The 26,906-nt window shown below is 43.0% G+C and overlaps 1 protein-coding gene across 5 annotated transcripts in view; it reads left to right on the top strand.

The window, feature by feature from the left end:
• ELAVL4 (ELAV like RNA binding protein 4) overlaps positions 1 to 26,906 on the top strand; it is a 92,215-nt gene that overhangs the window by 20,499 nt on the left and 44,810 nt on the right. For all 5 annotated transcript variants that reach the window (XM_056867547.1, XM_056867545.1, XM_056867549.1 and 2 more), the window contains exon 2: positions 6,977 to 7,217. In XM_056867547.1, the coding sequence (XP_056723525.1) occupies positions 6,977 to 7,217 (241 nt within the window). The remainder of the gene's footprint in view (positions 1 to 6,976; positions 7,218 to 26,906) is intronic.

The following is a 26,906-nucleotide window of genomic DNA, read 5'->3' as shown; positions in this document are numbered from 1 at the left end:
GACTTCTGAGATCACTCTTGTTCTGTGACAAGCTATAGATAGAAACCGGCTTTCATCAGGATTTTTTTGTCACTGTGAATACAATGTTTGTTGACATTTGCAGTGACAGAATTGCATGGCTCAGATACCTGTAGATTGCAGGGGGTTGGAATCTTTCATTTCCAGCTCTCCAAATTCCATATATTAAGGTTTGTCAAGGACAGATACAGATTTTTCACATTTGAGGGCAATAGATGAAGGATGGTAATATAATGCAATGAATTGGACATGACTCACAGGAGTGGACTTGTTCCTCTTAAACTTATAAAAAGGAAATGCAAATTAAGCTTATTGTATGCAAATAAGTACTCAAAACATTGAACATGCCACCCAGTCTTGTCCTACTCTGGTGATAAGATGTTCCCCATCACCAGCGAGGTAAGACTGCTAACATGCATTATTTTGTAGCATATTGCCACTTAACTTTTTTGAAGCAGCATTCCCGCATGTTAATGTGACAGGTTTAAATGTTTCTTCTGATGTGTATTTGGTGGTTATAGACTTGCCTTTGTAGTTACAGTGCTCATTTTGAATGTCCCTGTGTTATGGACTGAATTCCAGATCTAATGGTAGAGACATACTTTTTGTCACTTTAAAATCCAATTGATAAGTTTCTATCAGTTTAGTATCGTTTTTCTGTGACAGGTTATTTTAGCTAATAAGGAATTCTGTTTGTAACCATAGTTATTTGGGAAAGAGAAACAAAGTACCGTTGTACAAATGTACATTTGTTGCAAGCTGTTATGTCAAAATGCAGAGGGTTAAAGGATTCATTTCTGGGATATTGGATTTGCCTGGAGGCAGAGCTGCTCTGAAACTTAGTTTTCCCTTTTTATTTTGTGTTCATGATGTATTTATTAAGCAAATAATAGCAAGTCTAGTTGTATAGTATAGTTGCCTTAATATAAGCAGTAATTGACACCGAAAACTGACAATTTGTTATATTGCGGAAAATGTGCTCTTGGAGATTCCACAAATAAATGTTTTCTGTCCCTTTCAGCCCCTTCCCCCGATACCGCCTTATTTCAGCAACAAGAAGAGAGTAGTAATGGCAGAAACTAGCCAAAGTTGAGCACTTCCAAGTTTCATTGATTTTTGATGGGAGAGATTTAAGCATGTGTGTAACTCTCTTCTTGGAATCAGTGTGCCTTAAAAGTAATTTTAAAATATTATGCCCCAAAGATTTTGTGTTGGATCCAGACTATATTTTCCACCAGCAGAATAGAACTTCCCTACTTATTGCAGCCCACTAATCTCCATAAAATGTTGCTACTGGGGGATGGGGGACCTTGAGAAACTATATGGTGGGGGTGTCTGCAGCTAGAAGGACAAATTGGTAGAAATAGCCAGTTTAGTCCAGATCCATCCCTTGGGGTTTAACTTGTGGAGGAGTAAGTTCTTGATGCTGATGAGGAGTAGGTTGGCTATACAAAAGAAGACATTCACCTGCTGCTGAGTTTGATTATACTGGTTTATGTAGCTTCTTGTTCCCCCATATATTCCTTCTGTGACCTTTCAACTAGTGCAAGAAATTAGTTTCCATGTGTCCAGAAGATGTAGGAGTTAAGATTTGGCTTTTAATCTTTCTCCCTTTCTATGGACTGACATTGGTTAAATGAGGAATACCAAGTAATAGTCAAAATGTGTAAGTAGTAGCTAGAGCAGGGGTGAGGAACGTCAGGCCCGGGGGCCGTTTAAGGCCCACAAAATGGTTTGGTCTGGCCCTTCGTGGGTCCTGGCAGATCTCTAGCTCAGAAGGATCTAAGACTGGCGATCCGCCCCATCCCACAGACAGGAATAGCCTCTATTCAAGGCGGATATGAGTTTGTTTTGCTGAGAAAAGGAACCTTTTCCCCCCTTGTAGAAGAGTCATTAGCTATGGAGCTGCTAGGACGGCCCAAGAAACTGTGTTAACCCTTTCCCACCCGGGCCATGGAGAAGCGTATTCCCTCTGTACTACAAGAGGGCTGGGGGCGGAGGTGGTGACGATGGAGGGGTTAAAGGAGAAAGGGCCAGAATGTGTGCAGGGGGGGGGGAGTTCTTAACCAGTGTGTCCTCATTTCACCCCTGCAGGCGGAGGTAGCAGGAGCCAGCTGTAGAATCCATCCCCAACCATGCAGAGCAGGAGCAACTCCAGCGTGTGGCTGGACGGCTATGCCCGGCTGGTTCAACAGACTATCCTGTGCCACCAGGTGGGCAAGTGTACCACTGGTTGGACTGTAGAGGTGGTAAACTTTATGTTGCCACATTTAATTATACTGATGGTGAGATCCCAGTGATACCATCTGCAGTCCAACAGAAGACAAGCATGGCTATGCTCAAGGAGTGTGCAGAATGTGGTTAGTGTGTCAGACAAGGATCTGGGAGACCCAGCTTCAAATCCCAACTCTGCCATGGAAATTCACTGAGTGGACCGGTCATTATCTCTTAGACTAGCCTACCTCACAGGGTTGTTGTGAGGATAAAATTGAGGGAGAAAGATGTAAGCCACGTTGAATGCCTATTGGGAAGAAAAGTGTGGTATAACTGACTTCAATATTTGTTTATCCACACAATGGTGGTTGAGTTACATTTATGGTTTGAGCTAAGAATATATTGTTTGAATTACATATTTGGAAAATTGGAAATTGGTTATCTGTCAGGCTAGTCAGATATAGATTGAATGTCAATATGGGGATATAAAATGAATGCAGATAATCAAGAAATTAGGATAACTACAATAATGCATATTATGTATTTGTGGGTTACCTGCCATGATTTAGGCCATAGCTTCTGCATATCCTTCAGTTGATCATTACAGCATAACTGGACATTTTAAAAATATTTCTAGGAGTGTATTTCTGCAAGTCCTTTAAAAAAAGTTTGTAGTGGGACCCCTTTGTGATAGTTTGTTGTGACAGGCAAATGCAAACAAGTTGCAAAAATAATGAAAGAGCTGTCTTTGATAACAGAATTTTGCATTATTTATCAATGTTCCTTTTATGAAAGAATGTTCTTCTGAGTTCATTCATTAATGGATGTTTTGAAATAATATGAAATTATACTTAATGAATTTTTCATGAGTTATAATTTCCCGTGATCACTTTCCATGCTAGAATAAATGGTTTACAGTCCCTACATGTAACTTTAAAAATTGGAATCTGTCCATCTAACATGAAAGTGATTCCATCTATTGTCATTTCTATTTTCTTGCTTCAAAGCTTATTTGTGAAAGCATTTCAGTCATTTTAATAATTTGAAGGACTCCTTTATTTTGGTAGCATATTCAAGAATATTTTTACATATGGAAAGGGTATACTTAGTTCAACATATATAAATAGGATTTTGAATTTATGGTATTTTATTGCTTATATTTTAAAAATGTTAATCCATATGTGAGAAGTACTGTCCAGTTAAATATACAAATACTGTTTGAAAATGCAGGGAAATTTTAGTATTTCTAGTTCATAGTATTTAAATACAATACAAGCATATTACTTTAAAGATCAGAATGAATTAATGGCTTTTTTACAACAGTTGGTGATAATGTTTCTTTGTAAGCGACTGCTGTGGGTGAAAAGGATGGATATGGGGTCATTTATGCATGGTCGCTGTAACCTCCTTTATTCCCTGTTTCAGCCAGGATATAAATTTTCAGTATGCACGATATCCCATTCCTTGGTAGCTCGACGCTGTTTCGACGCAAAACCAACCCAGGTCTACACGTTCCTCTGTTAATCCGACTTTTCCCTCTCCCCTGAGTTCAGCCCGGCTCAAAGCAGCGTGCAGATGACTAAACGGGGAAACACAGAAGTTTGGCTTCTCTCACAGCCTATCACGAAGCAGTGTGTAAAGAGGCAGGAATTCCAAGTGCTTCTTGCTACCTTGGAGCTCTTTCTGAGCAAAAGAAAGCCTTTTTAAAAACGAGGCTTGGATTCCCCCCCCCCTTTCAGATTGCTCCGTTTTTTGTTTTTTGTTCTTAAAATGCTTTTTTATGCGGCAGTTGGGTTTGGGGGGAAGGAAATCTTCTCTTAATGGTGAGCACTGCAAAGTAAGCCAATTACAGAACTTCATTTAAAGGGGTGGAACTTAATTTGAGATTGGGAGACTGCTTTTCTGTATTCATGGCTCGATTAGCACACAGTTTCGTCCCTGATCATTCAAGCCAATGCATACAGTTTCCCCCAAATTGGGTTACATTAATGTGCAATGAACCCAGGTCCAACCAGGGAGATCCAACCCATGCATAAAAGGCCATGGAGTATAGTGCACTTTCTTTAACTATACTTCTCCACAATGCTAGTGGTACATACATAAGGTTGAATCCAAACAAGCATGAACAGAACTCTGCTCATGCAGTTGATTTCTCCCATCTTCCTATTCCTGCAACTTGACAAAAAATGTAACTTGGAATGTAACTTGGGGCGTCTGTGCTTGGAAGAGAGAAATGGCACAAGCAACTGTGCTCCTCTTGTGCATGCAAGAGTGTCCTTTCTACTGGCAAAAGAAGAGGAGGCCACTTTTAACCCCTGAAAAGGCTATGCCATTGATTGTGGGACCCATGTGAACAAAAAGCCATGTAGGATGGGGCCACAGTGAAGTGGAGAATAAAGTAAGATTTCCCTGTTCCTCCTTGTGCCAGCTGCAAAGCTAGTAGGGCTCAATCCCATAGCCCTAATGGAGTAAAGCATTTGTTGAGTCACCAATAAAACAGATGTGACACAAACATGGCAGAAATAATGGGGCTGAGGAACAAGCACACTGCGTTTTTCCATTTGTGGTGCAGTTGCACAAGTTGGAGGAAAACCCGTAGGTCTCAGTGCATCTTGAAGAACCACCTCCTCCCATACCATATACCCTGCCAGTTAAGAATCTCATCCTTGTTCTCTGTACTCCTTCCTACAGAAGTAAGGTGGATGGTGGCTAGAAACAGGGCTTCTTTATTGGTGACACCTCTTTAGAATGTCCTCCACCTTGAGGTTTGTCTGGCACCTGTGTTACTATCCTTTAGGCTTTCATAGCGAGGCTGCTGTTGAATAATAGCAAGCAGCCAGGCCTAGTTGAGTCAAGCAAGTTGGGTATCAAGTCACTCAGAGGTTGCTTTCATGCCTAGGTTTTCCAACCTCCAGGTGGGTCCTGGGGATCTTCCAGAATTACAGCTGAACTCCAGATGACAGAGATCTATCCGCCTGGAGAAAATGACTGCTTTGGAGGGTGGACTCTATGGCATTATATCCAGCTGAGGCCCTTCTCTTCCCCAAACTCCGCCCTTCCCGGACTCTGCCACAAAATCTCCAGGAATTCCCCAGCTTGGAGTTGGCAACCCTAGGCAGGACTGGCCCCAATGAGTCCTCCCTCAAAAGTTAAAATAGGCTTGGAAAGGGCTCTGCCCCCTCCCCCCCTGCCTTTTACTGATAGGGTCAAGCGTGGAATCTGGTTGCCTAGCAATGGTCACTGAGGGAATCTTGCTTAAAGCTACAGGCTCTCTGTTAATCATTTTGGGGTTTTTTTTTTTTTAAACAATCTATTTTTTTATTTCACATTTCTCTGCAAACCAGGGGTTTTTCAGGATGGTAGAAAGATCTGTCTTGCCTGTTCACAGCTCCAGTCACCGGATTTAAGTATCTTCAGATCTGGCCAACTTTGCTATTAGTATATAAACATACAACTATGTGGTAATTAAGCTATGGAGATTTAATGTCGTCTTGGTTTTCTGTTTTTATTTTTATTTTATTTTTCTATCCTTAAGGAATTTTATTTTATACTTGTATTGATCAGTGGTTATTAGCCTCCTTTTCCCCTGTGGGTGAATTTCAAGCTTACCAGGCAAACACAAACCCTTAAATACATTGGACATTTTGGTGATACCAACTGTTAAGTATATCATGGAATTGTATTCTAGATTTGTCAATTGCAGGTAGTGGTTTCAGTTCTGCTTGCCTTGTAGTTCATGCTGAAGAATTTTAAAATAAGTGTGGGGTTTTTTATCTGCATGTGCAAAGTATGTGGCAGTTTTCAGTTTGTGTCTCTTTCCCCCCCCCCCCTTACATGTAAAGGATACATTTTGGTATCCTTTTAATGTATATACATTCTTTCTTCCCGATGTCAACTGCAACTTTCACTCACAATCTACAGTGAGTAGATGATGGATAGCTTTGGTCAGATAAAGAATTCCATGAGATCTTGAAGTCTGCATATTTTACTAGAGTAGAACTTGGTTTTCACTTTTTTTGTACCCAACCCCCTCAAGAAAATCTAGCTCTTACTTTCAGGCAAAGTGAGTCTTTTTACTAGTGCAGCATAGGCTCAAATGTGTGCCGTTTCAGAGCTTTATTTAGTGAAGAGTCAAAGGAAGCTCCTGGTGACAGAATGTAACTGAAGAATGTGAGCCTTTCAGTGATGAAGTAAGTGGTGTGTTTGGTAAGACATAGAGGGTATTGCTTCAAGCTGATCACAGTCACAGCTTTCTATAGCTTGAGTGGCCTAGATAAACCTGTCACAGCACTGGGTGTTACAATAATTAAATAGCGAATGCGTTCTTACCTTTTCAGTTTCCACTTCTATATGGGACTCTTCCATTTAAACTGAACTATAATTTTAATCATGGTTATTATACGTTAGATCATAATTAAATTTGTGTGTGGCGTAAATATACATTTATGGAAATAACTGCATCATGAAAAACAAAAATTAGCTTTGCATTAACAAAAAAGAGAGGGTGGAAGAGGGGAGGTTTTATTTGCCTCTGCATCTTAGTATGTGCTCTCTGCCAAAGACTAGCATGACCTACTTTACAACAATAGCAGAAGAATCAAGCTGAGTTTTTTTGTTAAACTGTCTTAAATTGGCCATGAATGCTACCTACGTGTTCGTTTGTAAGTATCTTTTTTTTAAAAAAAATAGCAACTGTATTTCTGAAATTTAAGGTGGTATTTTTTCCCTTTTACTTCCTGTTTAGATAATTAGCACCATGGAGCCTCAGGTGTCCAATGGCCCTACATCCAATACAACAAATGGACCTGCCAGCAACAGTAGGAACTGCCCTTCCCCTATGCAGACAGGGGCTGCTACAGACGACAGCAAAACCAACCTCATAGTCAACTACTTACCCCAGAACATGACCCAGGAAGAGTTCAGGAGCCTTTTTGGGAGCATTGGTGAAATAGAGTCCTGCAAGCTTGTAAGAGACAAAATTACAGGTAAAATGGTTCAGTGTTTTTGACGTTTCTTGTCATTACAGTTTACCTGGCACGGGTTTCTGCTTTTTTGATACTTTTGTTAAGTATCAAAAATTAAAATAATATTCATTAATCTTTGGTATAACTATTTACATCAACAATTAGCAAACTTTTGTGGCATTCGTGGTTTATGATTCTTCTCTCATTCATCTACATGTAAATGATGTGAGGTTGGCTGGGACATTCAAAAATAGAACACATCACACCTGCGAGAGCTATGGACATGAGAGCTGAAGGCAACTACTTGGCTATATACAGCAGGCAGGTAGTACACGTGTGTGACAATATGTCAAACGCTGAGTGGATACTAGCTGTGAACACAGTAGGCGAATTATTGAATTTGTATCCCCCCCCCCAAATTAGAGGCAGACCTGACTCCCTAAACTCTAGTTCAACACCAGTCTTGGGAACTGTAGAAGGTGGGCCCTTTTTGAAATTTGCATCTGACTTGGCAAAAGTAAAAAAGTAAGGTCATAGCTTATAATTTAATATTGCTTTCAAATTTAGCATATTTTTAGTTAGTGTTGATTTTAAAAAACCAGAATCAGGGTAAGCATTCACTCCCTAAATCACTGGATATCATCCCATTCCTAAAACTTCCCTGGAAATACTTTATTCAGGTTAACCTGTTTCTTTATTAATTATGGTGGAGCAGCTCATCTCTTGTTTTGAGTTCTTGAGAACTGAGTGGATTGTTGGCCGAGATATCTAGGGAAGTTTATAAATTTCCTGGAATGGTTGTTTATTTATTTATTTAAAAATTGGTTTAATTCACTGCTACTATATTAGTTTCATGCCAGTGACCATTAGGTGCAGTTCAGAATGTAGAAGCAGAATTCTCTTATTCAGAAAGCTGTTGGGATTTACATGAGATGGGTATATACAAAAACACAAGGTCAGGATTAACAGTTTAATGGAAGGGAGGGAAGTGTCATTGTAGTAGTGGAAATGCAGGTAAGTCAGGGTGATTCAGGGAAGGGTTTGCTGAAAAGTGACTCTCTGAGAAAATATCTGAGGCTTGTTGAATAGGGTGTGGAAGGCTGTTCTAGCTGTAAGGATCAATGTGGCAGAAGATACAGTGATGGAACCTAAGAGAGAGAGGTGATAACTAGTAGTTAAACACTGAGAAGAAAGCAAGGAGGGTGCACAAGAGAGAGGGAACATTGTTGAAGATGGAGCTTTAACAGCAAAGACATAAAGTAATCATGGGGTGTGACAGGAGATGAGGGCAGCAACATGATGGGCAGGCCAGGGAGTACCAGGTGTTTGTGAACTGCAGAGACCAGAAGAGATGAAACTAGTCTTTCAGAGACTGGAGAGGAAAAACAGACAACAAGAATACAGAGGGGGAACAGTAATTTAGTGCATGTGGGGAAAGTATGTAAATAGAAATGGGATGTTGTGAGTTTGTTTGAGGATTGCAAACTTTGATAAAAGAGATCAGGGAGTGGTTGAAGGGGAAACTTTGAGTAGTTAAAGAAATGTTCAGAATTAGGTTGTGAAGCAAAGAAAATTGCAGGCCTAGTTGGTGATCATAACCTGATGGGAAAGCATGAGGCAATGCTGTTATGGTGTTGTGTGTGTTTTCCCCCTCTCAGATTAGTCTGCGTTCACTGAAATGCTTTCAATATATGTTAGTAAAGAAGCCTTTCCATACCATGTGTTGCAATTTAGAGAAATGTATGTCTTTTGATAAGAAAGCATACACGGTTGGCATCTGGGTGAAACAACTATAGCTGTGGTTCACTATAAAAATAGATGGCTTGAGAAACAGCTGTTGGCTGCAACATCACCATTTCTCCAGCCAGGTGTAGAACAAGTGGCATGGTTTAATTTAGTCCTACACTGTGGAGGAATTGCTGAAATTTCACACTTATGATTGGTATATCACAGTAATGTCACTTGCCAGATAGTCTCTAATTTGGGGTCTTTTAAGTATCATTGCTTTTCTTGAGAGTAAACTATGATGAATGTTCTGGGTGATGGTTGTAGATGTCTAGTGCATGCCCCTATATGGCATCTGGGCTAAGAACCCAAATGGAACCAAGCAAGGCTTTGATTGGAGCTGGACTTGTCTAGCAGCAGCCAGCAGTTATCAGTCAGGAGATAACAGCATATAGGAAGCAAGGTGTAGCACTGAGTAGACAAACTCTTCAGTTTGAAGAGGTAACAGGCAAGAAGAGTGTTTCATCTGCAAGGTTATGAGTTCAACTGAGCATCTACGTAGCAAGAGAAAAGAGGTCTCCTGTGCGCCTAAGTCTCTCTAGCTAAGAAGTTGATTTAATACAAATCTAATGAGAGTCCTACGTTAAATAAGTCTCCAACATCTCTTGGTAGCTTCCAGTTGCACCTTTTGTCTTTTCCAGGAAATTACAGAGTAACAAGGATCTCAAGTGGTTGGTGAGGCCATGGAGCAGTCTGTTCTCCTCTGAGGCTCGGGCATCTTGTAGCTGTGGGTTATTGTCCACGCCCTATCCGGGGAGGCAGGACTAAATTGAATTTCCTGCTGCCCCCTATCGGGACACTAACCCGCTGTACCTCAGTCTTTTGTCCTGCCTAGTGGGGAGAGCAGTGATTTTCACAGCTCTGTGAGTTAGGCTTAGGCTTTAGAGGCTTTTTGTGTGTTTTCCCTCAATCCTTTCCTCTACCTTCTTACCATTTACCTCCCCATCCGATACAACCTACCCGGTGTCTTTTTCCCGACCTTCCTGGTGTCATCCTCAGAGTTGTCTCAGGAAGAAGATGGGGGGGGAGAAAATGGTGGATGCCATTTTGAATAGAGAAGACGACCTTCTCTCGGAGAAGGATTACTCAGTGGGGCTGGTCCAATTCGCCCCGGGCAACAGCGCGCAGTCCAAGGACAGCGGGAGCGGACCCGTGCTGGCGACGGAGGAGAGCGGAGAGCCGCAGGAGGCCCGGGAAGTCACCTCACAGCCCAGGCAGAAGAAGGCGTGAAAAACGGCGCCGACCTTTGCTGGCCCTAAATGCAAGAGACGCGGCAACGGGAAGTTTTCCAGCGCAGCAAGAGCCAGCGGGAACGCCCCGACTGTCTACTCGCGGATCCAGCCCTCCTCAGCTGCAACCTCACCCGCGACTCTGGATCCCGTGGCGATACAAGGTCTCCCGTCGGGAGGTGGTAACGTACCCCCCCTTTTGGAGCAAGCAGAAGGGCAGTCTGCAGTACCTCTTCCCGCATGTTCCTTAGGGCCTATAGGGGGCCACTTTATGCCTATGCAGCAGGCATCGGCCCATCAACCATTTTTAACCCCTTTCCCACCTCAGTGGCGGCAACAGGGAGGTTTTTAACCACAGATCAGGCTAATGACATGGTTAATATAGCCTTACAGAGGCAGTGGCAAGCCTTCCAGGCTTTTCAAATGCGCCTGCCCCAGTTTTCTGGCGGGGTTTCAGGATCCCCTTCCACTGTGGTTTCCCAATCCCACACCGTGGGGGAGGAGGGCAGTTCATCCACCTCGGGGGGGGGCCATCCAGAGGGGAGACATCCGCTTCATGGCCCACTAAGGCCTACTGAAAGTCACAGTCACAGCACAGCCGATTTCTCTATCTGGCTCTGACTCCCCTAGCCATCAGGATACCCTTTCCTCTGACCAGGAATCAGCGGGGAAGAACGCGAGGAAGGGGAGTTCGACTCCGAGGACGAGACCCCCCGTCCTGATGACCAACAACCCAGGCTGTTCTCGGGGGAGGACTTCCAGGGGTTACTGGCAAAGGCTATGATCGCCTTGGATCTTAATGAGGAACAACAGCCCTCCAAGGAACCCAAATCTAAGTTCAAAGAGGGAGTAAAGGAGTGCTTCCCCAGAAGGAAGTCCAATCTAGTTCCTTTCCCAGAGTTCTTCATTAGGGCCCTCACGGATGAGTGGGATAACCCCTCCTCCAACAAGCAGGTTCCGGCCTACGTCAAAAAACACTATAGCCTGGCTCCCCATGCCATGCAGATGTTAAAGGTTCACGTAGTGGATGCTCCCGTGGCTGACCTTCAGACCCCTGGGTTGATCCTTGAGGATGGCGTAGGTTCCATCCGTGACCAGTTGGACAGAAAGACTGACCATCTGGCAAGGAAGGCTCACGAGGCTTCGACCCTAGCCATCCAGGCTAGCGCCACTACCTCCATTTTTGCGAGGGCTTCTTATTTGTGGGTCAAAAAGCTTCTACAACTGGTTCCAGCCGACAACTGTAGGGTAGTCGGAGGCTTGGAAAGAGTGCTTAGCGCCATCACTCTTATGGCAGATGCATCCCTGGACACAATGTCCTTTACGGTCAGGGCCATGGCTTCTACCACGTCCATTAGAAGGGCCCTATGGCTCAGGGCTTGGCCGGCCGATTTCAGATCCAAAACCATCCTCATGTCATACCCCATTAAAGGGGGTCGACTTTTCGGGGGGAAAATTGATGGGATTTTGATTGAAACTAGGGATAAGAAGCACGTGCTCCCTAGGCAACTTCGGAAAGAGAATAGATCCTCTTCCTACCCGTCCTTTCGTTCTTCCAAGGTTTCTCCCAGATATCGGGCAGATTATAGGAAGGGCTCCTGGAACCAGAATAGCTCATGGAACCAGAGCAGGTCCTTTCGGAAAGGGGGGAAGTTCCAGAGACAAGGCCAGACTAGGTCTGACAAAGGGGATAAGTTCCCCAAAAACAACAATTCACAATGACGCCTCACTGCGGGGAGTGGGGGGGAGACTTCAGGCTTTCAGTCACATATGGGCCAGATCCAAACCAGATTCGTGGGTATCCCAAATAATTTCTCAGGGATATCTCCTGGAGTTTTCTTCCCTGCCTCGGGATTGTTTCCTTTCTTCCCCCTTTCCTCTAAAGAAAGAAAAGAGGGCCAGAACCGCCAGAGCAGTTCAGCATCTGCTGCTCATAGGAGCCGTGGAGAAGGTCCCCAACCCGGAGAAGGGGCTGGGGGTCTACTCCATTTTCTTCACGGTTCCGAAGAAAAATGGGGACTGGAGGGCTATCCTCAATTTAAAGTACGTGAACAGGAAGATGAGGCGCAAACATTTCCGGATGGAAACCTTAAGATCCATCATAGAGTCCCTCCAGCCTCAGACCTTTATGACGACGGTGGATTTGACGGAGGCCTACCTCCATGGCCTCATCCATCCGTCCCACAGGAGGTTCCTTCGGTTCACCCACGGCAAAGATCATTATCAGTTCAGGGCCCTTCCCTTCGGGTTAGCCTCTGCCCCTCGGGTATTCACAAAAACCCTGGTGACTGTTATGGCCACCCTCAGACAGGAGTCTATCCAGGTACATCCGTACCTGGACGACATCCTGATCTGTGCACAATCCAGGGAACAATCCCGGGTTCATACCAACAGAGTGGTGCAGGTCCTTCAAGACCATGGGTATTTAGTGAACTTCGAGAAAAGTTCCCTCAGCCCCTCACAATCTCTGGTACACCTGGGGGTCCGTATAGACTCTCGGAAAAACACTGTATCCCTGTCAAGAGAGAGGGTGGAAAAGATTGTCAGTCGGGCATCCTCGGCCGCCTGCTCCAAATCAGCCAGGCTAATGTCCCTAGTGAAGCTTTTAGGGCAGATGATTCCATGCATAGCAGTGGTGCCCTGGGCCAGGTTCCACTCCAGACAATTACAGTGGCTCCTTCGTCCATATCAAGGGGACATTGGGATGAAGCGGGACAGAATCATTCCCTTACCAGTCAAGGTCCGCAAAAGCTTGCGTTGGTGGGCGTCCAGGGAGAATCTTACCAAACCCACACAGTACCTACACGAGGATCCTCTCCAGCTGTTTACGGATGCCAGTTTGGAGGGGTGGGGAGCCACCCTCAACGGGAAAATTGCCCAGGGTCGCTGGTCTGCTCAGGAGTCAACCCAACACATCAACGTACTGGAGCTAAGAGCTGTGAGACTCGCTCTTCTATCCTTCTCAACAGACATTTGCAATCATCACGTCCTGGTCAGGACGGACAATACAACTACCAAGGCCCACCTGAACAAACAGGGGGGCACAAGGTCAACGACGTTGCATCAGGAAGCAGTCAGACAGTTCCAGTGGGCCCAGTTCAAGGTCCTGTCAATCCGGGCGGAACACATAAAGGGCACTCTCAATGTGGAAGCCGATTGGTTAAGCAGGCAACAAGTAAACGAAGGAGAGTGGTCCTTAGACCAGGACTCCTTTCATCTCATCACTCAAAGATTTGGTCTTCCAGAGGTAGATTTGTTCGCCTCGTCAGACAACTCCAAACTTCCAAGATTCTACTCGAGATACTTCCACCCAGACGCAGAGAGAATCGACGCTCTTCTCAATCCTTGGCCAAAGACTCTTCTGTACACCTTCCCACCTTTGCCAATTATTCCGAAGGTCCTTCGCAAGATTCAGATGGAAAAAGCCAATGTACTCCTCGTGGCCCCGTTTTGGCCTCGCCGTCCGTGGTTTATCACTCTGCGAAGGCTAGCAGTTCAAGAACCATGGAGAATTCCAATGCAGTGGGGAACTGTACGCCAGGGACCTCTAATCCATCCAGACCCCCACTGGTTCTGCTTGACCGTCTGGCACTTGAAAGGATGAGCCTTGTCAAACTGGGTTACTCTACAGAGGTCGTGAACACCATACTTGAGGCACGCAGACCTGCGACCCGGCGCATATATTCCGCATCATGGAAGGCGTTTGTCAGATGGGCACATAGAAAGAAATTTGACCCTCTTCAGCCAGGAGTCAACAACATTCTGGGGTTCTTACTGGAGGGAATGAGATTAAACCTGGCAGTTTCTACTCTATGTAGACAGGTTGCAGCCATAGCTACAGTTATTCCAATGGTGGATGAAGTGGCGTTATCCAAGCATCGGCATATCGTCTCCTTTCTAAAGCGAATATCCCAGACTCGACCTCCTACTTGTTCACCGGTTCCCTACCTGGAACCTTAACATCGTTCTCAAGGCCCTAACGAAGGAACCCTTCGAACCACTTTGGACAGTATCTCTAAGGATCCTGAGGATGAAAGTTCTATTCTTCGTGGCCATCACATCGGCTTGACGAGTGTCGGAACTGCGAGCCTTGTCCATTCGTCAGGGACTTTGCGTATTTCATAGGGATAAGGTGGTATTAAGGTCAGACCCTACCTTCATCCCCAAGGTTAACTGTCCTTTTCATCGCGGTCAGGACATTTCTCTACCATCGTTCTGTCCTAAACCATCTTGTCCAAAGGAACGATCTTGGCATTCTCTCGACCTGCGTAGAGCCTTGCGCATCTTCATCGACAGAACATCAGACCTGAGAAAGACGGACTACTTGTTTATTAACATCTCCAATCCTAACGGGTCTCAGAATGCCAGCGGCATCCATTAGTTATGCCTTAAAGTCCACAATAGCAGAGGGATATAAAGCCGCGGGGGCTCCTCTTCCACAGGGAATTACGGCTCATTCTCTTCGCAGCGCCTCTACAACGGTGGCGTTTGACAAGCAGTCTCCTGTTGACGAAATTTGGCGTGCAGCTACGTGGTCAAACGTGTCAATATTTGTCAAGCACTACAAGTTCAACACATGGTCATCTGCACAAGCGGCCTTCGGCCGCAGGGTCTTACAGCACATCGTGGAGGAGAACATGTGACCCACCCTGATGGGAGCTCTTATAGATCCCACAGCTACAAGATGCCCGAGCCTCAGAGGAGAACGGAGCCTTGACTACTTACCGTGAGGGCTCCTTCTCTTCTGAGGCGGAGGGCATCTTGCCCACCCGGGCGAAGAGTCAAGACAATGTGCTATTCACCATACCTTCAGAGGACAGTCGGTTTCAGACCGTTCCCGTCACAATTCCTGCCTATTTCTCATGTTATAGGAATGTTCCTTCCTGTGTTAGTTGGTTAAGGTTACGTTTTGTTCTGTTATACCTCGTTTGTTCCTGTCTAGAGCTAGGCAAGCCTGTGACTGAGGTACAGCGGGTTAGTGTCCCGATAGGGGGCAGCAGGAAATTCAATTTAGTCCTGCCTTCCCGGATAGGGCGTGGACAATAACCCACAGCTACAAGATGCCCTCCGCCTCAGAAGAGAAGAAGCCCTCACGGTAAGTAGTCAAGGCTCCGTTCTCATTCCACTTTTGAGGAGTCTGAACCTCTAGCATCAGAAGGCAGAGTAAGGCTTCTATTCCGAGTTGACTGACTTTGTAGGATCTGAGGCAGACTCCTAGTGGAAAAGATGTTAAAGCCCTCCTCTCTCAGCAGAGACATTGTCCTGAGATTAGAATATAAAAATACTACAGATTACAAAAATTCCTATGACCTGAAACTTTATTCAGCAGTGCTGATGAGAATTGGAACAGTTTATCTATAGATTGTGATGGAGATTTTATTGTTTAGACCACATGACATGCTTTGGTAATATACTGGTAGTTTCTGGAGGAGTACAGAGACATTTATGTCATCTCTTGCTGTACAAAAACAGAGAATTTATTGTGGCTTTGTTATGTCAGAATAGTCACACACACTAACTTTGAGAAATGCATTTTGTATTCCTCTGATTCAGTAGGACTGTATGAAATGGTTCATATTTATAGCTCATATTTGAGAATTGACTGGCATACTAAAACGTTAGTATGCTGTAAAGAATACTTAAATTGTAATAAGACAGTGCTGATCCTCCAAAATAATTTGATGCTTAATTTAGAGAGAAAAGGATGTAAACAGTTTTAATATTTCGGAAAAGTAGTTAAACCGTTATTGCTGGGCTGGCTATTCCTAAATGCTTATGTGTTTAAAAGTTCACTGCTAGAACCATGGCATTTAAAATATTTCCATCCTACTGTTGCCTGGTATGAATGCTGAGATGTTTTCTTGCTGGTTTTTGATACGTAGACCTTTTGGAAGCTACCGTATTTTTTGCTCCATAAGACGCACTTTTTTCCTCCTCAAAAGTGAGGGGAAATGTCTGTGCGTCTTATGGAGTGAATGCCGGCTGGGCGCATGCGCATTGGGACGGTGCGAGCCAGCATTCCCCGCCCCGACGGCCAGCTGGGAGGCGGGCGGGGCCGCACAGAGCCAGCTGGGCGCGTGCGTGTCGGAACGGTGCGAGCCGGCGTTCCCCGCCCCGACGGCCAACTGGGAGGCGGGGCGGGGCCGCACAGAGCTGGTTGGGCACGTGCGCATCGGGACAGCGCGAGCCGGCGCACGCACCCAGCTGGTTCTGTGCGGCCCCACCCGCCTCCCAGCTGGCCGTCGGGGCGGGGAACGCCGGCTTGCGCTGTCCCGATGCGCACGCGCCCAGCCGGCATTCACTCCATAAAACAAGTTTTTAGAGGAGGATTTTTTCTTGTTTTCCTCCTCTAAAAACTAGGTGCATCTTATGGTCAGATGCGTCCTATGGAGCAATAATACGGTAAGTGATTAATAATACTGCTGATTGCTTTGAAATTATGCAGGGGTTAAACAAGCATATTATTTTACTGAAAAATTGCTAATTTGGTAATACTTAGTACCAAGTTCATAAGGAATGACAGCTTTTGAGACAGCCTTTAATTTGGATATCAGGAACAGAAATGTTAACTTCCATTTTGCTTGGTAGCTTCCAAAAGCAGGCAAAAAAAGCCACTGATTCATACCAGATACGATTTTTAAGCAGGCATATTTTAATTGTCAGAGTGGGTTTACAACAGTAAAAAATCAAATTCTAGAATTTTTAAGAAAATGAGACAGGAAGAAAAGAGACCAAAGATATTTGGCTTCATCTGGCAGGGGTATTTAATAAAAGCAGAACTTCTAGTTGTAAAGTGTGCTTATTAAATTCTTCATTTACACTACCTAATTAATTCCAAGCATTTTAAATTAACAGTGAAACTGCTCCCTGCTGTATCGTTTCATAGCTACCACATATTTTGTCCAATAACCCAGTAGTGAGGTTTAATCAGCTGCTCTCCCAAAACCAAAACAACAACAACAGAATATCATAGCTAAGGAGCTATCTTACCCAGAAAACTTGTAATGCCAGAAGAACAAAACACAAACTCTGGATGGGGGCTTGAAGTGTGGGGCTTAAAAGTAAAGCTGATCTTAACTAGTTGCCTTTCCTGTGTTTTGGTAATGTATTTATCCTTGAATTGTGTCTTGTAGCCAATAGAAATTTCTTTAAACCATTTAAAATATTGTGTACAGCAACTGTAGGAATCCTTTAGTGTCACTGATTTATTTCCCAAAGAGCTAGGGTATTTAGTTTGCTTCATATAAGCTGAATGCTGGGTCTGTGTTGTGTTGATAAGCTTCAGAGAGGAAGTGAACACACAAAGCTGCCTTACACTGAATCAGACCACTGGTCCATCAAGGTCAGTATTGTCCACTCTGACTGACAACAGCTCTCCATGGTCTTAGGTTGAGGTCTTTCACATCACCTGTCACCTTTTAGCTGGAGATGTCAGGAATTGAAACTTGCACCTTCTGCATGCTTAGCAGATGCTGTACCTCTGAGCCATGGACCCTTCCCTTAATAGGCAGTGCTGTTTTTGCTAGCCTATGAAAAACTATTTTGTCTCCAGCAACACATGAGATAATTCTAGAACAAGTGTAGGCCATCTACAGATGAAAGGCACTTTCCCTTCTCTCAAACTATTGGGCCGTCAGTTGTAATTTTTGTCTGACTTTTCCTACTCTGGGGAAAAGTCCATTCTATCCTAAATGTTATGATGAAAAAGTTACCATCTAGCAATGCGTGGAGACAATTAAAATAGTTTGAGTACTTGGGCTGCATGACCAGTCTTATGGTAAAGAGTTGTACATGTACACTTGGCTCCCTTAATTTCCTGTCATGTAACTGGTGGTTAGCATTTCATTAGAATTAACTACTGACAATAATAATTTTGCAATAATATAATTGTATGGAAGATTACTAATCCTGATTTAGGGAATAACATAGCCATCTTCTATAGTTAATACAGAAAATTTGTTTTTTCAATGATATTGCTATTGCAGTGTCCTTTATACACAAACTAATTATGGATTAAGTCAGTAGTTAGTTATCTGGTAAGAACACCTACAATTTCAAAACAACCCTAAAGAAATTTAAAGAGTATATGTAGTTATATTATGGAGTACTTCCTGTTAGGGGGAAATGAGGAAAGATGCATAATGATTTAGAGGGAGAAAGAAAATGCAGATATATATTAAATGACTTTTGTCAGGTTGTGTGTTTATGATGTTAACACAGAGTTCTAGAGGAAAATGTTCCGGTATGTGCATTAAATCATGCCAAAGACCATGCAGTTTTAAATCCAGTTGACTGGCAGGAGTATTTAAATTTTCAATTGAAACTGTTAAGACATAAAAATTAAAAAGTATGTTATTTCACCAGTTACAATTCTCTTATGCCACGACTGCAACCTTTACACGGGAACCTTTATCAAAAGCATTTTGAAAGTTCAAGTACATGGGCAGCTCACTCCTGAGCTTTGCTGTGGCCGGGAACGGCATGGCCAAGGCGCCGCCGCAGTACCTCCAACAAGGTTCCCTGGCCGCCAAAAGGCTAAAAAAAAAACCTTTTTAAATAAAAAACATTAAAAAAGGGAATTTCCCCCATAGAGAACAGCGAGGCTGTGCCAGGAAAAACCTGGCGCAGCAACGCTGTTTCGGAGGGAGGCGTTCCCGGGCTGGAAGGGGTTAGGAGTCAACCTAGCATCAGCCCCGCCACCGGTGTGACCGCTTGCGCTGTCAGGATGCCAGCGGGAGGCTGAGCCAACCTCCATGGGCCATGCTGCCGTGCCAGTCCTGAGGTGCCACAGTAAGTGGCACTATGCTGGCATCCATGCCACTTTGCACGGCGCAAGTGGCATGGATGCCAGCGTGGGGGGCTGGTCGCCTCCTTAGCTCGTTCAGCCCTCAGGCTCAGGAATGAGCTGAAAGTGTACTGAGACATTATAGATAACTGGTTAAGGAACAGAAAGGAGAAATTGACTGGGGTTTCCACAGTAGTGGAGAGTGTGCAATAGTTTACCTCAAAGATCAGTATTAGGACTGGTGCTGTATGTGTGTGTGTTAAGTGCCGTGAAGTCGCCTCAGACTCATGGCGACCCCATGAATGAAAGTCCTCAAAATGTCCTATCCTTGACAGCCCTGCTCAGATCTTGCAAATTGAAGGCTGTGGCTTCCTTTATTGAGTCAATCCGTCTCTTGTTGGGTCTTTCTCTTTTCCTGTTGCCCTCAATGTTTCCTAGCATGACTGTCTTTTCCAGTGACTCTTGTCGTCTCATGACGTGACCAAAATACGATAGCCTCAGTTTAGTCATTTTAGCTTCTAGGGTTAGTTCAGGCTGTTCAGGTGCTGTATAGCGCTCATAAATTACATGGAATTAGGAGTGAATAGTGAGGCAGCCAAGTTTACAGATGACACCAAATTCTTCAGGCAGGTGAAACCCCAACAGGTAAAACCCTCTGAAAAGACATCTTTATACTGGCAGCATGGGCAACAAAATGGTAAAAACAATTTAGTGTAAGGAAAAGTGATACACAATGGACCCCAACCATATATATATACCTTGATAGGATCTGAACTGGTAGTGATGTTTCAGACTAAAGGGCCTGGGTAATGGTGGACGGCCGAAAGAAAATGTCAACTTGTGCAGCAGCAGAAGGCAAATTCCTTGTCAGCTGCGATAGCTGCATGGAATCCCCATATTAAAAGGCAGTGTGCCTCCAAATACAACCTGCTGTTGAACAAAGAATAAAAGTAGTGATGTGGATTTTCTGGAAAAACTAGAATCAGAAAATTTTCCTAAATAGATCCTGATCTGATTATTTTGGCTTATATTTTGTAAAAAAAAATACAATGTTTTATTAAGTGTCCTATGTTAATTTCATGTTCCAATAGTAGCAAAGATTTGAACTACATTCTAACAAATTCAAAGTTCAATGTAAACAATTTAATAAAAATTTAGACAATACGGCATGTACATTGTTTATATTTTAAGAAAAAGACCAAAGACACTAAAAACTGTTGATGTACTGATTTTTGTACACTCAAAGAACTGCACATGACATACTACTGACATGATGATCCAGTCACCTATTTCAACAGAATTTAACTTTCTTCCATTGAGGTCACTGGGGCACCTCAGGTTCACTAATTTCTCAGTGCTATTGCTTGTTAGTTCCACATCTCTGTGAGAGGAGACATATAAATAAATAAGAATTTCAGCTTTGGTTTTTATTTGACCTGCTCAGGTGAATTTGTAACTTGATATTTTATTTGGATTATTGTATGTGTTATTCCCCTACCCATTTACCAATCTGTCCTGAAAAATCTGCTTTTTACTTCCCCTCAAAACTTTTCTTATTTTGTAACATCTAGCCTCGTGAAGAGTGAGCTCAAAAGCTTGGTCAATGTTTTGTGACATGTTGGCTGGCCCAAATTAAAAGGTATTACATGGATTTTGTTTTTTGTTCCCAGTCTATGAAAAACACATATATTCTTCCTCAATTGAAAAACATTAATTACAACTTTGAAATTGCCGTGATATCCTAATAAAGTATTAGCAATAAAATTCATTCATAGTTACTAATTTGAAATTGCCACACATATTCGAATAAGGGAGGACTGCAGTATTTACATTCTACTTTTGGTCGTACTGGTGGCATCTGACTAGCCCCGATTAGAAAAAAGGTTGTTGATCTAAATGGAACCTTGTTTTGATCCAGCAGGCCTCTTCTTATATTCCTAGAAGTGCTTAGTTTTGGCTGTATTATACCCTTGTCACTTACATACATATTTAATAAAGTACACTACAATATTCATGCATATGTACTTTGCCTATTGCAAATGATTACCTGTTATAGATTAGTTTGATATTTAGATATATTTAATTGCTGCACATATGCACATCTTGCCCATGTAAGGGACAAAATTCTGAATGATGATACAGTACATCCATCTGTGCACTGGATTAAGATAACCTTTGACTATCACCTACCCCAAGCTCCGCCACTTTAAACCCAAAGCTTCTTCCCCCACACAGAGAAGCTCCATTTCCATCTTCTCCATTCCACTGAAATGTGTCCTATCTAGGCACCACTTATCCTGCTCTTGCTCTTGTGGCTGAAATGAGAGAAGAGAGCAGCTGCAACTGGGAGAGTGGCTCATTGGTAGCATTGGTAGGCATGAGAAAGTTCCCATTCCTGCTCACACAGCAGGGACAGGGCATGTATAAGGGTTACATCCAGAAGCAGCTCTGTCACTCCAAATTGCCCATACCTCAGCATCAGCTTTTCCCTAGGTAAAATGTGAGGAACACTGCTTCAAAAGTTCTCTAGAGGTTGAAGTTAGGGAATTTTTCCTCTAACAAAGCAAAGAACTAACATTCATTGGAACCTAATAGGTCTCAGCCCTAAAGGTTTTTTTTTTTTTTTTTTTTTTTTTTGGAGGCTGCCAAATGAGTTTCTGGCAGGGATTCCTCCAGTCTGTTGTGAAATACAATAGCATGGCTCTTAGTATATGAATATATTGGCTGGGTTGAAGAACAATGAATCAGACAGGTTAGACGCTGAATTGGGAAGAGTAAAGAAAAAAGACCCAGAATTGTTGGAAATATCCATAGGTCTTCTGTCAGAAGTACCAGGAGACTCCTCACAGAGCACTCAGATTAAAGGACATAGTAATTAATGTCTTTGCCACTACGAAAAACAAACAGGTGCCAAGGTTTGCAAACAAAAACCATGAGAAGTGTGCCAGTTGGGGAGATTCTCTGCAGCTGCAGTTGCCCTAAGATTTTCTGTAGGCCTTCCTGGTGGTCTTACTGATCAAAACAATCAGGAAAATCATAAGAACAGGAGACAAATGAGTCACGTAACTTCTAGTTTTATGGTCCACTGAAGACACTTCTGACAATTCTGGGTTTTTTTTCCTCATCAGGACTTTCTTATTTGTTACATGTGTTCATCTGATTGCACGGAGGATGAAAGGCAGGCCTTAAATAGCTTTTGCTTGCTGTCTTAGGAGGATGTCTGCTCTTCTCAAGTATACACTCTTATTTGCACCTACAATAATTATTGGAAATCATTTCTTGTAAGATGCAGACATCTGCACTTACTGCATCAGTTAATTATGTTTTTCTTTTCCTTCAAGAAATTTTGAACCCTGGGCTCTGACATAATCCTATGAAAAGGATGATGTTTGACATGTCTTGTTGGATATTGATGAGGGTTGATAAAGACGCATAATTTCTCCTGGTACAAAACATTCCTGAGAGATGCCTTTTTGATCTTCCTGTACAGTGAGTGACACTGTGGAATCTGAATGCTTTTGTGTGTCTGCCTCCCCTTCTGTTTCTTCTGAACATCTTACAATGCAGTGCTGTAGGCTCTTTCCCTCAAGGTTTTTTTTTCCTGGTGGCCATAGTATCTGCCTAAAGGGATCTGCTGCTTCCATGGAAAAGGAACTTTTTGTATTCCAAAATAACTCATTTTTAGCTGCAACTTTCTTTGTTCTTAGAATTAGTCAAGTTTTTCACAGGACTCAAGAGCTTGTATTACCATTCTGTTGTGCATACCAGTAAAATAATTGAGAATGGGTGTGTTACATGATTGATGCTTGTCACATGTTGACATTCTGTATAGATTGCAGTAACCCTCTACATTAGGAGAAAGGGTTGTTTGCTTCTTTCTGTCTTTCCTTGTTAGAAAAGAAAGTTCCCATAGCTATACAGTCACATTATATTGGCATACTCCTCAAGTTTTCAGATCCCAAATGAGACCATCTTCTTCTACTGCTACAGTTGGAGCTCTGATTTCTTGCAAACTAATTGTAGCCTGTGGTAAATGTGACTGTTCCTATCTTATTCTGTCTTTACTTTTTTGATCAGCTTGGACCAAAGACAGAAGTAGTCACTCCTTTAATTTATGTCCATCAGCTTTTTTGCTGGTGGTTCTTCCCTCTTCAGTTAAATAAAATTATACTCCTCACCAAAAATATAGCTGATAATTCTACTTGCCTCCTTTCCAGTCTAATGGTGTTTTATCTGTAGCTCTGAATTATAGGTTGTCTTTAGAAATGATTGGAAAGAATACTATCTCTCCATGTAAAGGTAATGGTAGTCCCCTGTGCAAGCACCGGGTCATTCCTGACCCATGGGGTGACGTCCCATCCCGACGTTTACTAGGCAGACTTTGTACATTCTTATAAATATGTAGATGTTGATGAATCCTATAAATGACCTAGAAACAATTAAAGGCCTTTGTAATACAGCATTTTCTCTCATGCAGTCTTCTCCTAGGGCCTAGTCAAATTGATCACTAATATGCATATTATATTTTTCCTCCATTCTGTAATAGTGAGGCTTTTCACATTATCTAATTCTTGAAAAAAAGACAGAATTAACCTCTTGGAAGTAAATCTGTGTCTGATTACTTAAATATACATTCATAAGGAATGTTAAAACAAGGACACTAACATCTAAAAATAGGCTTCTACTTTAACTGTGAACTTACTTGCCATTTGTACATCTAATGGAGGTAGAGTTATTTGACATGAAATTTGTCCAGCTGAGAATTTTAACTTTGGATACCCTCCAACATCTCACAGGGAAAAAAGGGATTCACTTTTAACAACATGGGCTTGTACCAAGGGTTACTGCCCTAAAGTCTATTTTCAACTGTGTAAATCTTACCAGCATATGAGATGTCAAGCTATGCAATACACAGCAATTTAAATGTCCATGTAGAGACAAGATGCACCCACCAACTGTACATAGACATTTGACTTTCAAGAACAATTTGAAATCCAAGGAATAACAATTCCAAAAATTTACATCACATTACCAAAATGTAACATGCTATTCCCAATGATCATAAAAGTAGGATTGTAAATAGGGACAACTGGAGCATGTCATTTCCACTTAGAATGAAAAATTATATTCTGCATGTATGTAATTAGGGTTCAGGCTGACCAAGTGCCATTTTAGTAGACAGTAGTGCAAAAGTGTGTTCAGTGTGACAGAGCATTTTACTGAACAGCTAAACATTATTTAAACAGTAAGTATTTTTCTGCTTTTTCTCCCAAGTTGGGTCCCCCCCATGTCCTGAATATTAATCATAGCTCAGAAAGAACTGTTTAAAAGCCCTATCACTGGTTATAAAAATGTAGGCATTAGTGTCTGAGCGACTGGCCTGCATGGCTCAAAGGAAGTTCCTGAGAAAGGGTTTCCTGATGTGGCGCCAGCCGGTAGTTGCTTTGACACCCATCCAAGTTTTTCCATAAAGGAAGCAGGGCCACTGTAAGGCAGAGCTTTCTATTGAATGTCCTCGTTTAAATGAAAGAGGTTTCGAAGACTACAGTAGCAACCACAGCCACTAGAGGATTAGGAGGTAAGCACCTGGGTTTGTGGTTCTAGTCCCCCTTCAAGCTTCCCTTCTTTTTATCCCCCCTTCTCTGTTTTCCTTCCTCCCTGTTTCTCCTTTTTCATTTCTTTTTATTCCCCATCTGCGATTCTTTGGCAAAGCGAGGAGAACAGGATTGTGCTTGGCTCCACCTCCACAGCAGCCATTTGAAGAAGAAGCAGAGTTGGTTTTTATACCCTGATTTTCTCTACCTTTAAGGAGTCTCAAGACGGCTTACAATGTCCTTCCCTGTCTCCCTCCCCCCACAACAGACACCTGGTGAGGTAGGTGGGGCTGAGAGAGTTTTGAGAGAACTTTGACTAGCCCACGGTCACCCAGTAGGCTTCATGTGGAGGAGTGGGGAATGAAGCCCGATTCACAAGGTTACAGTCCACTGCTCTTAACCACTACACCACACTGGCTTCACCTTCTGTGGCAGCTATTTTGGAGGTGGCACTCACCATCCCCTTTCAAAATTCCTAAGGTGCCTGCAGGCTGAAAGAGATTGGGACCTCTGACCTAAGACCTTGAGTAAGGGTGCTGTACAATGTCAAAGTGTGCCTGGCCAAACTTTGGAAACCCAACCCAGCTGAACAGAAGTTTATGCAATTTACCTTTAATAGTCTCTTAAGCCCTCGCCTTGCTCTTCAGATGCAGTGCATTCAGAGCATATGCATGTGTCCTGCATCACACATTGTGATGCCATGAAGTTAAAAAATAAGTTATAGACTCCATAATTTTTCCTCCTAATACTCCATTTTATCATGAGTCAGTTCCTTTTGGCAGAGGACCATGTATTTATTCTATAATGCTTAATAAAGGTTGATACAGATGCCCAAGTGGCTGCGTGGCAAATCTCCTCTACCGGAGCTTGTCTGTCAAATGCCGCTGTAGTGGCCGCACTACGTAGCGAATGTGCAGTAATACTTCGGGAACGGCGACTCCCGTGGCTTTGTAGGCCTCTGAAATACAAAGTTTTAGAGTATGGCTAATGGCCGTGACAGACTTGAAAGCACTTTACACACACACATAATTCCCAGCAGCAGTGCAAGGATGTCTGCATGTGCCCCCAAAGTGTTTTTCAATGGCTCTTGTAATTGGTCATTATTTGAGCCATGGAGAGTTTGCCCATCTATATAGCCTTTGATACCAAGTGGTACTGTGGTGAAATAATGATAGACACAGTTCTTGGATGTATGGAATACAAGTTAGGAAATCATGAGAGACAGTTTAGAAATACCACCCAACCCCCCAAAAAAATCCTTTTCAGGATTTTCTAAGCTCTAAGGGACTTTGACGCAGTGATACTTAGTGGCTCTGGGGCCACATATGTCTCTTTGGCATGCCACACGTGGCTGTCCTGAGCACCATTCCCATGTCACCTGCCCCATGTTCCAATAAAGTGGGCAATTTACACAGCACAATTTATCCAGGATTATTTTATCAAAGTTGTGCAAATGTAGGTGCTTTGTGTTTGAGGTTAAGTCATCATATGCAGCTGAATAAGATAGCAGCAGTCTACTGTTGAATGCTAACTCTTTTTAAAAAAAACCCAGTTCTGGGAAAAAATAACTCGCGATGTTCAGATGGCCTCTGGTAACTAAAAGGATTATATTACACATTAGTATTTGTGCATGTTTGGGATGGTGTGCAGGGCATACAGTAGTCATGTGGCTCTTTTAGTTGATGGCAGTTATGAATGTGGCTCTCCATGATATGCAGACCGACTACCACTGCTTAACAGGATAATTTCCCAGCTTCGTTTCTTCCTTTAACTGGATGTCAGCTACTCAAAATTCCATGTTACTTGGAGCATATTCCATCCTCATCAGGCTTGTTGTTGTTGTTAGTATACCAAGGAAGCTAGTAAAATATAATTAGGAGGAACAAGCTGGGGGATAAATGATTTAGAAGTTCTTCTCCATCACACAGATATCTCTCCCTCCAGGGTTCTGTAAGACTGACCAGGTGAATTTACCCATCCTGCTCTATTTTCCGCCCTTTGACTGACTTTCAGCATTCCATGCCTCCTACCAGGCTCTTTGGGGTGTTTTTCTTTTTATTAATTTGGTTAATTAATTTTTTCTGCATACTTGGAGAGTTGCCTAAATATATCAAAGCCCTTGTCTTGTTTGCCACTTTTGTAAACCCACCCAGTTTACTACAACGTATAGGGTTGTACCCAGCCTTTTTTTTAATGCAACCTCACCTTATTCCTCTCTTTAATACTATATCCCATACTCTTTTTCCCATACAGGTCCCATGACTTCAGCAGGATAGCATTTTTGGTGGTCCAAGGGAACCCTCTTCTCCCTATTTAC

The sequence above is a fragment of the Euleptes europaea genome, chromosome 2 (assembly GCF_029931775.1).
Source record: "Euleptes europaea isolate rEulEur1 chromosome 2, rEulEur1.hap1, whole genome shotgun sequence".
Classification (NCBI taxonomy): Eukaryota; Metazoa; Chordata; class Lepidosauria; order Squamata; family Sphaerodactylidae; genus Euleptes; species Euleptes europaea.
Note: the sequence above shows the minus strand (reverse complement) of the source record. Positions and strands in the feature narration are given on the sequence as shown.